This window comes from Populus euphratica, unplaced genomic scaffold (assembly GCF_000495115.2).
Source record: "Populus euphratica unplaced genomic scaffold, PopEup_1.0 scaffold721.1, whole genome shotgun sequence".
NCBI classification, from domain to species: domain Eukaryota; kingdom Viridiplantae; phylum Streptophyta; class Magnoliopsida; order Malpighiales; family Salicaceae; genus Populus; species Populus euphratica.
The window spans coordinates 6,252-18,994 of NW_011500604.1; the positions used below are offsets into that span (position 1 = coordinate 6,252).

The 12,743-nt window shown below is 31.8% G+C and overlaps 1 protein-coding gene across 1 annotated transcript; it reads right to left on the reverse strand.

The window, feature by feature from the left end:
* Nucleotides 1-5,828: 5,828 nt before the first annotated feature.
* LOC105115627 (probable E3 ubiquitin-protein ligase LUL4) lies at nt 5,829-10,011 on the reverse strand. Its single transcript, XM_011012572.1, has 3 exons — nt 9,363-10,011; nt 6,625-7,126; nt 5,829-6,234 (listed from the first exon to the last, which is right to left on the reverse strand). The coding sequence occupies exons 1-3, from the start codon at nt 9,902-9,904 to the stop codon at nt 6,121-6,123; spliced, it is 1,158 nt and encodes a 385-aa protein (XP_011010874.1). The 5' UTR covers nt 9,905-10,011; the 3' UTR covers nt 5,829-6,120.
* Between the last annotated feature and the right edge of the window lie 2,732 nt (nt 10,012-12,743).

Consider the following 12,743-nt stretch of genomic DNA (forward strand, 5'->3'; position numbering starts at 1 on the left):
TAATTTGTACAAATAACCTCCCTATGGTTCGACCCCGGTCTTGCCGGGTTATTTATTACTTCGACACTCCTGCACTTGGGAGAAGACATCAATCTTTTCGTTGTGTCACATAATAAACTTACCTAGACATAATGAAAGAAACAAAAATAAATAAACAAAATAAGAACATAAATAAGATAAAAGTTAACTAAGTAAATGAAAGGAAATGAAAGGAAATGAAAGGCATAAACTTGATACTAATGAAAACAAAGCATAAACATTACAAAAAATACAAAGAGAGAAAGCAAGAGCATGATCTTGATCTGGAGATCAAAATGCCTAAATGCATGGCAAATGCCTCCTTTTATAGGCCAAAATTGGGAACTATTAATTTGATGACTAATTAATGAGTGGGTGACCAATTCTTGACTTGGTGACAATCCTTATCTTCTCTTGTCTACCCAAAACATCATTGATAATGTCAAAATTGGAGCCACTTAAAACATGAAAGTTGTAGGAAATTGTCTCAGTTTTTCTTGTGTAAAAATTTCAGCTCATTTTGACTTCTAGAATTTCAGATATGGCCAAAATACTGAACAGTGCTCGGGTTGAAGGACATATTCGGGCTTCTTTATTGTTGCTACAATTTGGACTTGAAATGGCCTTTTTAGATCTTGGGCTCCATATGAAAGTTGTAGGCCTATGTCTTACCTTTCCATCCATATAAATTAGACCTAAATATGAGATCTATAGCTCTAGATATGACCCAATTACCAAACAGTGTTTCAGTTTGGATTGCATCGACATCTCATTTCTAAGTTTGGCCATCTCTTTATCCTTTCAATTTCAGTTCTTAAATTCATCAATCAATCCTTTCATTTATGTGATATGCCTGTATTTAAAATGAACATTTACCATAAATTAAAGGTATCTTATATTATTAGATATATTATTATAAAACATGCTTTAGTTAAGGAGTTATTGATACTTCAAGTGCAAAATAATGATATAAAACCTTAATAAAAATGCACTTTTAAGTACTAATCAGACACTATACATGTACTGTATAATTATAGATGCGAAATATTATTTCATAGTGAAGAAGGTCAAATTTATACTATAAAAGCAATTTGCTCTATGCTTGACGTATCCGTTTTCAAATGTATTATTTTCCTTTCTATTCAAGTAATTTAATAAATTCTCAAAGCCATATATCCTACAAGCATCCACTTGGTATGTTGTGTGTTAAATTTGGGAACAATTTTTAGGTGAGTTTCAATAAATTCAAGAACCCAACAACTATTTTCGGGTTTGGTTTTACTTCCTTTTGTATTTAGTTCTTGAGAGAAACTCATGGGCAACTAGGCACAGAGATTGCTATTCATATATAGGGTATCATATGAGCACCTAAATGGTGTGTGCTTAATGACTGATAAAACAAGAGGAAGATATATGATTAGTACTTAAAAGTGTATTTTTATCAAGGTTTTATATCATCATTTTGCACTTAAAGTATCAATAACTCCTTAACTAAAGCATTTTTATAATAACATATCTAATAATATAAGATACCTTTAATTTGTGGTAAATATTCATTTTAAATGCAAGCCTATCACATAAATGAAAGGATTGATTGATGAGTCTAAGAACTGAAATTGAAAGGATAAAGAGATGGCTAAACTTAGAAAAGAGATATTGATGTAGTCCAAATCGCAACACTGTTCGGTAATTGAGTCATAGCTAGAGTTGTAGATCTCAGATTTAGGTCTACTTGATATGAATGGAAAGGTAAGACATAGGCCAACAACTTTCATATAGAACCCAAGATTTAAAAAGACCATTTTCAAGTCCAAATTATAGCAACAACAAAGAAGTCCAAATTTGTCCTACAACCCAAGTACTGTTTAATGTTTGGCCCATATCTAGAGTTCTAGAAGTCTAAATAATCTCCATTTTTTTTCCTGGAAAGCTGAGACAATTTTCTACAACTTTCATGTTCAAGTGATTCTAATTCTAACGCTATCAATGACGTTTTGGGTAGATAAAAGAAGATAAGTATTGTCATCAAGTCAAGAGTTGGTCACCCACTCATTACTTAGTCATTAAATCAATAGTTCCAAATTTTGGCCTATAAAAGAAGGCATTTGCCATACATTTAGGTATCTTGATCTCCAGATCAAGATCATGCTCATGCTTTCTCTCTTTGTATTTTTGTAATGTTTAGGTTTTGTTTTTATTAATATCAAGTTTATGCCTTTCGTTTCCTTTCCTTTACTTAGTTAACTTTTATCTTATTTTGGTTATTTATTTTTCTTTGTATTTTTGTAATGTTTAGGTTTTGTTTTTATTAATATCAAGTTTATGCCTTTCGTTTCCTTTCCTTTACTTAGTTAACTTTTATCTTATTTTGGTTATTTATTTTTCTTTGTATTTTTGTAATGTTTAGGTTTTGTTTTTATTAATATCAAGTTTATGCCTTTCATTTCCTTTCCTTTACTTAGTTAACTTATTTTGGTTATTTATTTTTCTTTATATTTTTGTAATGTTTAGGTTTTGTTTTTATTAATATCAAGTTTATGCCTTTCATTTCCTTTCCTTTACTTAGTTAACTTTTATCTTATTTATGTTCTTTCATTATGTTTAGCTAGGTTTATTCTGTCAAGGTGAAAAGGTTACACTAATGGTGTAAGAATAAGTATAGTATAAACTTAATATGAATCTTAATGTTTGATACTAACATATTTTGTATTTATTATCTTGTTCACTCTTTAACACTTTGCTTGTTAAATAACTAATCTCTATTTATATTATATAACACTTGGTATAATAAATGCTTGGTACTTTCATAGCCCATATTGTAAGGTATAACCGACATCTAAACTATGAAAGAAACTTGATTTATTGTTAACATAAATTATAATTATGAATGCCTGATGAGATTTACAAGTATTAGCATTAATCAAATAAGATAACTAATGTAATCATATTAACAATTTATAATCTGATTAGAACCTCCTTTGTGTGTGGTTTCCAATTGAGTAATAAGAGTTTATACTATACTTGTTTGACATACCATTAATGGGTCCTCTAATCTTGATATTTGTTGTTATTATTGTTTAATCCTTACATTGATCTTTCATCTCAAAGTTCTCATCAACTTCTTCTTCTTCTTCTTCTTTACTACTACTACTACTACTACTAATTACTACTACTACTACTACTATTATTACTATTATTATTTGTATTATTACTATTATTATTTTTATTGTTGTTATATTATTATTATTTATAATTTATACAATTAACATTTCTGTGGTTCGACTTCAGTCGTGCCAGATTATTTATTATTTTGATACTTTTATACTTGAAAAAAAACATTAATTTTTTAATCATGTCAGTATACAATTACACGTTATATATATTTTGATGGATGGAAGGCCGTTTATTTTGTATCTATATATGTTATCATCCTATATGGTCCCAGTACAATCTTTCTCTGTCCTATCTCTAGATTTTTAGTCTACATTAGGTAAATAATAGTAAAGGTATAGATGTGAGAGAAGTTTTGACCATATATTATGATGGGCAGTCTTTGTTTTTTCTTCTCCCTATTTCCCCCCTTTCACTAGGAATAACAAGGCAAATACACCCACTCTTCAGCATCATCATAAGAATCCAAGAAGTTTTGATAAAAAAAGATGAATCCATCCAAGAAGTTAAAAGCTTCCATAACATTATGGTAAAATAAAATAAATGAAATATTTGACTTGTACAAGGACATACTGAAACTCCATTATATATCTTCCTTCAAATCTTTTGAGGACTTGTAATAAGGACTTTTTCTGGCATGCCATTTTGGTTTACTTTTCCTACTTTAATCAAGTCCGACTTAGATAAATATTTCCCCAAGCTGGATATTTGTCGGTGATTTTTCCTTCACGAAATATCATCCCACAGATTCCTAATTCGGACAAAAGCATGCATGTAGCTGGCAGCATCAGAGTGACATCTTCCATAAAAGGAAAGGGCATTTTCTACTGTCTTGTGGGTGGGAAGGTGTGGTATCAAATTCAAAATTAAAGTTAATTAATGTATTCATTAATCACCATGAACATTCATAGCTTATACCATAATTTTTTTCATTTTATTTAAAAGCCTTTTTCTTAAAGTAAATGATTGTCACTTAAAAAGAGATTTTTAATAGTGACCATCTCCTCATGCCAAATTAATGCATCGTACTTAATTCTATAATTTGAAAATGGCAGCAGCCAAAATTAATTTCTAGATGGAAAGAAAGGCAGCAGCTTGTTACTTCCATGCATTCATGATGAAATTGCTGGTATAATAAGCCAGGTGAAAAAAAAAAATGCAATCACCGACATTCTTGTTGGCGAATAGATAAAATAGGAGGGAAGGGTAAAGTACCCTTTTTTCCTTTTCTTTTAGTTGGTCATGAGAGCAAAGAAAAACAATGTGACAGTTTTTTATGCCACATGACAGTTTTTTAGGGACTTGGTAGGACAGGTTCACCTTCTTCCTTCCTTTGCCATGGAAACAAGATTATGCCCTCCCTCCTCTCCCCTTTTCAGATGAAACCTTCCTTTTACCTCTCCTTCGAAACAAACAGGTGTTGAAAGAAAAGGATCACTGTATATCTAACAAAATAATGCACAGTAGCAAGACTAGATAATTTAAGAAACTTCAACATAAGTTATGAAGTTCATTGGGGTGATCAATAACTAATAACAGCTGGCATACAGAAATACAGAAAAATGAGTCCTGGCATGCTAAAAAGCTCATTTAATTATGTCGCATGCAAGCTTAATCAGACTAATATATATTTATCGCCGTATTAGCAATTTAAATAAATAGATTTTCATTATTAAATTCCTACTAATTATGCCTTTAACATTTCTCTTTACATCTTCCTGACCTTACATAGCATTATTTCTTAGGTCTATAATCAACACCAATCAATAATGTGCATTATGATTTGGAAACCCTAGTACATTGGACATCCTTTTATGAATAATTGACACATTAATATTCTTAACATTAGCATATTTATGATTACTCTCAAAAGCAAATATCATCATTGTTATTATAAATCAATGTTAATTTCATTCAATTATTCCAGTTATTCAACAGAGATATCAATAGTAGAGCTAACTTCGCGATTTCTTTTGAATTATCTAAATTCTCGGTTATGTAATACGGATACCATGATACCATTACGAGAAAAAAAATGATATTACGTCCTTCCTTGGCAAGCAATACGGTGCAAACAATGATATCAAATCACGACTACTGTGTTCTTTGATCAGTTCAAGGGTAAACATATCAATAAAGGTACAAAATAGGCTTTGAAGATTCTCAATTGTCCCCCTTCAATTCTAACTTCAATGGAAAATATTCCCTCTGCCTCTCTTTTCGGCTGTTAGCTCAAAGGGAAAAGGCTGCTACTGTAGATCTGCTAGTAGGTTCACTCAGTCCAATTGTCTTGCAGCTTCTCTTTCTACCTTTGGAATCTCCGTGCTCAACTTACTCATCACAATAGCTATTTTACGGACACACATGCACACATGATAGATACATGCCAAGAGAAACTGAATTCAATGATGAAGGTTAGGAGCATGATCTATGGACTTGGTCACTTGAATGGGTTAAGAGAAAAAAGAGCCAGCCAAAAATCCTAACTTTAACGTAGATACCTCATATTCATGAAAAAACTTTAAACTATCCTCGCACCTGCATACATATGCATTTCTTATTCCTGGTCCTGGACAAGGCCAAACTTTTGATGCGAAGCCGTATCACTAGAAGTCATTTTGTAAGAATAAGATGATCAAGGTAATAAAGGTGGCTTCATGGCCAAATAATTATAAGGTAAATAATACAAGTGGCTAAAGATTCATTTGATGTTTACTGTTAGTGAATTATCTCTTTGCAAGATTTGATCTACAGAGTATTTTGTACAAGGACAGAAGAAAAGTATATATAAATATAAAGGACAAACAAAAAGAATAAAAAAAATTAGATCGCACATTCATAGGGTAAAGTTACGGTAAAATAAATTAGAATAAAAAGGTTAACCATTGCACCATAAATCCAACTTCATATGAGGAACGCAGTTTCTCATCCTCATTGATCACCACTATTTATCTTGATACCTATAAGCTGCTCAATTGGTTGGCGGCATATGGGACACTTATTTGATTGAAGCCTCAATTCTTTTGCACACTCGCTGCACATGCACTGAAAAGATACAAGCAGCGTGAATTGAGAAAATAGGAATAGAGGTTCAAATATAAAGGTACGGGCAAAGAGATTTAAACTTGTAACTGCAAGCGGACTGCAGACAATTTCCTCAAGGAACTTAGATACTAGAAACAAGAGTATTTCCTCTTGAATGAAGTTTTATTGAAAACTCTATGCAAAATCAGATAGTGAACATTAACAATAGAAAAAACTATTCTAGTCTAGATTTCCACATAAGACTATTACTAAAAATAGAAATGTCTGTCTGTGTGAGAGAGATGAACAAAGGGATATATCCACTACATAAAATCTAGAAATTAGATAACTTGCACTCATGTGCCTTGAATTAAACCTTCAATTCATGATGCATAAGAGGTGGACTCTCACCATATGTCGGCAAGGTAACACGGCGGTATCCTTAGGTTCAGTCATGCAAATCACACACTCCTTCCCTGGGTCACTGTCATCAAATCCTTCAGCTGCTGAGCTTCCTATTCCGTATATCTCACGCAGTTCATATCTAACTCCAGCAACCCACAGAATCTGCCTGGTTACTCTCACATGGAAATTGTCACCATTTTTTTTCTCGAGAACAGCTTGAGTAATCTGCATGTGGCGTCGTGTGTTTGGCACAGAATCAATATGTTCATCTGTTAAATCATCTGGCAAGTTTGTTTCAGCAGCAATTACAAGTGGAAAGACATCTTCTTCAGGTGATGAGAGATCATCCAACTCAAAGAAGCCCAAATCAATGCCTGTTCCTGAAGGCTGATAAAATCTCTGTCCAGGACCTTTCTGGAAAGAGATTTTCACGGGTAAATGGGCTTCAGGAAATGCAGGAACAAACCTACCATCCAGCTCTTCCTTGGCAAAGTAGAAAATTGTAATGCTGTTATTACAAAACAAACAAAAGAAACAGTATTAGATTTACAAAAAAAAACATAAAATAATAATAATAATCATATTGTGTGGGTGCCGCGTGAGTGATTAGAATACTTTAGAGAATCAATCCAGGATGAAGCTTCTAGTTAATTGCTGGTATTTCTAGTGCTCCAAAGGGATCTAGTGCTTTGGTTCTGTTATGAAACAATCCCAATGAGATTCTCATGTTGTGACATTTGGATGTTCTTTTTAAACAAGCCAGATTGTTGGGTCAAAATATGTTCAGATCCAGAAACAAATTAGGCATCAATGTTTGAAATTGCTTCTTTAGAAGTGCAAACTTCTCACTGCAATTCCCTAATTCAGATTGTTTCATGTTATTGAAATTTTCATAAAACAAGATAATTTAACTTAACATTAATACACTAATACATGTAATAAATCGGTATTTTCCAAATATAAACACCTTCCTATGAAAGACCTTGAAACATCAAAATAAGTCCCACTAACATTTTCACCTATGTGAAAATCTTCATATACTAAACAAGCGCCTGTGCTTATATCTGAGGTCAGCTAGATTGAGACAGAACATATTAATGAAGGTCTATGAAAGGCTCCAAATCAATGCATTTATGAGCTCTAACTCGACTATCCTAAGTTGACTATATAGCTCATTGGCATAGCATACATTAAGTCTACCGAAAAAATATAGCTATGATATATCCTACATGGAGAATAAACAAATAAAGAAAATCACCATATAGAAATTTCATCCACACAGAATGACAAGTTTCTTCCAATCAGCACAAGAAACAAGTCAAGCCTCCCAAAGAGGAAGATAATCCTTCCATAAAGTCAAACAAAAGATGGGGAGAGAGAATAACAAAATCAAACTAATGTGAGGTTAATTCATTGGTCTGTGGGTGAAAACTTCAGGTCATTCTTAATATTACAATAGGTACACAGGACACATTTCTTTCATATTGTGCTTGTGTAATCATAAATGTTAAACTTTTGAGCGAGTTAATTTCTAACATAATAAAGCCAATATGGTAAAACTTTTAATATATAACTCTGTCAGTCTTTCTCAAAAAAAAAAAAAAAAAAACCATGTCAGTCAGCACACAGACCAATGAAATCTCAATTACAATTGTAATCAAGATTTCATGGTACATGTAGTAAATTATGTTGTATTTAAGACTAATAAAGGAAAACAGCAATACTGAAACCAAAGTGTAAAACTAAAACAGTTGCTACTGAAGCCCATATAATGAAAAATCAAGGCATCATATGTCATTTTTTAGCAGTATTCTTGTAATAGCTTGTATTAGACAGTCCAATTCTTATTCACAACCATTTTGATGTTTGATTGTAGCATCTTGTAACTAGACTTAATTATAAAATTTGCATAGTCAATATTGTTACTAAACCATATTACTTTTCTAACAAGCAGTTTAGCTTGACTAAGCTACTTTTCCTAACCAATCACCCTTCATATTAGGACAATTCGCCTAATTTTACTAATTTATATGTCAAACATAGGAAAAAATGGCCAGCATTTGCAGCATATAAGTAACCACAGTCCACAATCTCCAAGTATCTCTAGAGGTATTAGGAGAACATCATAAAAGGGGAAAGCAAACTTTGGCTTTGGTTATGTTCGTGTCACTCTATGTTAAATCATTCAAATTTCCCTATTTTGGCTCGTTCTTGCAAATTTCATTTTCGAAACCCTTCACTACTGTCATTTCCACCACCAAAGCCACTCTAGAGAGTCAACAATTAAGAGATAAGATGCATGAGGTCCATATTCTATATCACCCCATGCTATCACTTGAGATATCACCCCAAGCCCCCATTAGAATTGAATCCCCACTGTGAAATGTTTTCAACATTAAAAAGTCACCCAATAATGCAAATTGAATTCATTCCTTCTCGGGGGCAGTCAAACTTATCTTGCTTCAATTCCTTCGGTCACTCATAACAATACAAAATCTCACCTCAGACTTTAACTAAAGGGATCCAATAAAGTTAATGACCAAAGCTCGTAGCTAATGGAGATTACGAGATTCAAGATCTTGATTTAATTTCTTAAGTAAACTAAAAACTCCATGTCAAGAAACAGAAGCAAACCCTTAATCAAGTATCATGTAACAAGCAACCAATACATTAAAAACCTCATCTTTATCGAAACAAAAGCAAGAATTCAACAAGAATCTAATACTAACAAATCAAATACTAACCTCCCATCAAACAAAGCATCGAAAACGAAAGAAACCAAGTGATGATCAGGATTTAAAACATCAATTTCAACCTTTAAAGTATCTTTATGAACATTGACATCATTCCTAATCCTCTTTGCATTCTGATGATCAACAAAAGGAGCCGGCTCCAGCTGAATTGGCAGTGCAGTAGAAGCAGCAGTAGTAGAAAAACCCACACTAGGCCTAATTACAGGAGACCACCCACTAGCGGGTTGATAGTGACCGGTATAATAAAAGGGTTGGTATTGGTAATTGTGATTTGCATAGTTGCGGGAATGGTATGGATGGGAGTTGTGGTAGGAGTGAATTGGAGGTGGAGGGTGTGTAGGATAAGGGTAAGATTGTGGTGGTTGTTGTATGGTGGTGTAGTGACTTTGATGCGGTGGTGGGGGGGGAGGAGGAGGAGGAGGAGAGACAGATTCTCCAGGATGATAATAGTAAGGTGGTGGCGGTGGCGGAGGGGGTGGATGGGGGTGATAAAAAGTGGTGGTTCTTCTACTATTGCTCCATGAAAGTCCCATTTTTGTGGGTGGGACAGAAGTGGAGGGGGTGTTGAAAGCTGGAATGCAGAGTTTTGTGTTGAAGAAATGGGTACAAGAGTAAAACCGTTGACAGTTTTTGGGCAAAACCCACTTAAATGAACCTCCTGTGTTTCATAAATTCACAAATAAGCCCTTGTGTTTTCTATCTCTATGATTTTTTAAAATTAATTATTTTTTTACACAATTGATTAATATTTAAAAATATATTTTTATTAAAATTTTATATTATTATTTTACACTTAAAGTATCAATAACTTTTTAATTAAAGCATATTTTATAATATAAATCTGATACCATAAAATACCTTTAATTTGTGGTAAATATTTATCATAAATGTAGGTCTATTATATATTGGAAAAGATTGATTGATGAGTTAAAATATTAAAATTGAAAGGACAAAAAGAGGGCTAAATTTAGAAAAGAGATATTGGTGTAGTCCAAATTAGAACACTGTTCGGTAATTGGGTCATATCTAGAGCTGTAGATCTCGAATTTATGTCTATTTTATATGGATGGAAAGGTAAAACATAGGCCTACAACTTTTATAGAAGTCCAAGATTTAAAAAAATTATTTTTAAATTCAAATTATAGCAACAATGAAGAAGTTTGAATCTGTCATATAGCCTAGACACTATTCAATGTTCAGCCTATATCTTGAGTTTTAGAAGTTCAAATGACCTCAATTATTTTTTTCTAGAAAGCTGAGACAAATTTCTATAACTTTCATGTGAAGGTCTGGTTCAAATTCTAAAGTTATCAATGACTTTTTATTCAGACAAGAAGATAAGGATTGTCACCAAGTCAAGATGTGATCACCCACTCATCAATTAGTCATCAAATCAATAGTTTTTAATTTTGGCCTACAAAAGAAGTCATTTACTATGCATTTAGACATCTTGATTTTCAGATCAAGATCATGTTGTTACTTTCTCTCTTTGTATTTTTGTAATGCTTAAGTTTTACTTTCATTAATATCTTGTTTATGCCTTTCATTTTCTTTCATTAGTTAACTTTTATCTTATTTATCTTCTTATCTTGTTTATTTATGTTTATCTTCTTTATTATGTTTAGCTAAATTTATTATGTCAAGGTGAAAAGGTTACACTAATGGTGTAAGTATAAGTATAGTGTAAACTCAACATAGACCTTAATGTTTGATACTAACATGTTTTGTATTTGTTATCTTGTTCACCTTTAATACTTTGCTTGTTAAATTGTTAATCTAGATTTATGTTGTATAACATTTGGTATAACAAATACTTGGCACTTTCATAGTCCAATCGTATGATATAACCTACATATGTATTATGAAAGGAACTTGATTTGTTGTTAACATAAGTTATAATCATGAATGCCTAACAATATTTACAAGTATTAGCTTTATTCGAATAAAATAACTAATGTAATCATGTTAACCATTTATAATCTGATTTGAGCCTCCTTTGTGTTTGGTTTCCACTTGACTAATAAGAATTTATACTATATTTGTTTGAAATATCATTAGTGGATTTTCTAACCTTGACATTTGTTGCTATCATTGTTTGATCCTCACATTAATCTTCCATCTAAAAGTTCTCATCAACTTCTTCTTCTTATTCTTTTTCTATTATTATTATTATTATTAATACTACTACTATTACTATTATTATTATTATTACCATTACTATTATTACTACTACTACTGCTCCTCCTCTTATTATTGTTGTTGTTGTTATTTATAATTTATACAATTAATCTTTCTGTAGTTCGGCTCCGGTCTTGCCGGGTTATTTATTATGTTGACACTCCTGCACTTGGGAAAAGACATCAATCTTTTAGTCGTGTCAAGTTTTTGGCATCATTGCTAAGGAGGTAAATTTTTGTATAGATTATATTATTTATTTTATTTTCTCTTTTCACGTTTCTTGTATCTAACTTTGTTTTTTTTTTTTGTTTTCTTTCTTATTCTTTTGTTTTTTTTTCCTTTTATTATATTCCTGCATGTGCTAGTGTGGTCAAGTATATTAAGTGGTAGACTTTGTAGGGTATTCTCATCATTTTCAAAAAATATGGCCAAAGAAGATAACCAATCGCGTCATGAATAGTACTTAAAAGTACATTTTTATCAAGGTTTTATATTATCATTTTGCACATGAAGTATCAATAATTTCTTAACTAAAGCATGTTTTATAATAACATATTTATTAATATAAGATACCTTTAATTTGTGGTAAATGTTCATTTTAAATGCAGGCCTATCACATAAATAAAATGGTTAATTAATGAGTTTAAAAATTGAAATTGAAAGGACAAAGAGATGGCTAAACTTAGAAAAGAGATGCTGGTGCAATCCAAACCGGAACACTGTTCGGTAATTGGGTATATCTGGAGCTGTAAATTTTAGATTTAGGTCTACTTTATATGGATGGAAAGGTAAGACATAGGCCTACAAATTTCATGGGAGCCCAAGAGTTAAAAAGGTCATTTTCAAGTACAAATTGTGGTAACAACGAAGAAGTCTGAATCTTTTTTGCAATTCGAACACTGTTATTTTAGGATGTATGTTTCTTGTAACTTCTAATACATTGATTAATTATAGGAATGGACTGATGAAACTATCTTTTGGAAACATGACATTGAAAATGAATATTTTTAACATTTGCAAGCAACCTGAAAATGATAATGATTTATAGGAAGTGGATTTCATTGAAAAATTAGTTCATAATCAATTTCAAACCATTTCTAGTGAAACTGAGATTGATGAATTTGACGATTTGCAAATGATTTATTTTCAGAAAGAATCAAAGGCAAGAAATTAGAGACCACAAATTGAGGAATT

Excerpts from the sequence above, each read along its gene's own strand:
- LOC105115627 (XM_011012572.1), bottom strand. The coding sequence starts at position 9,904 with ATGGGACTTTCATGGAGCAATAGTAGAAGAACCACCACTTTTTATCAC. Across the intron at positions 7,127-9,362 it reads GATGCTTTGTTTGATGGGAG|CATTACAATTTTCTACTTTG; the intron begins GTTAGTATTTGA and ends TTGTAATAACAG. Across the intron at positions 6,235-6,624 it reads TGTTACCTTGCCGACATATG|TGCATGTGCAGCGAGTGTGC; the intron begins GTGAGAGTCCAC and ends GTATCTTTTCAG.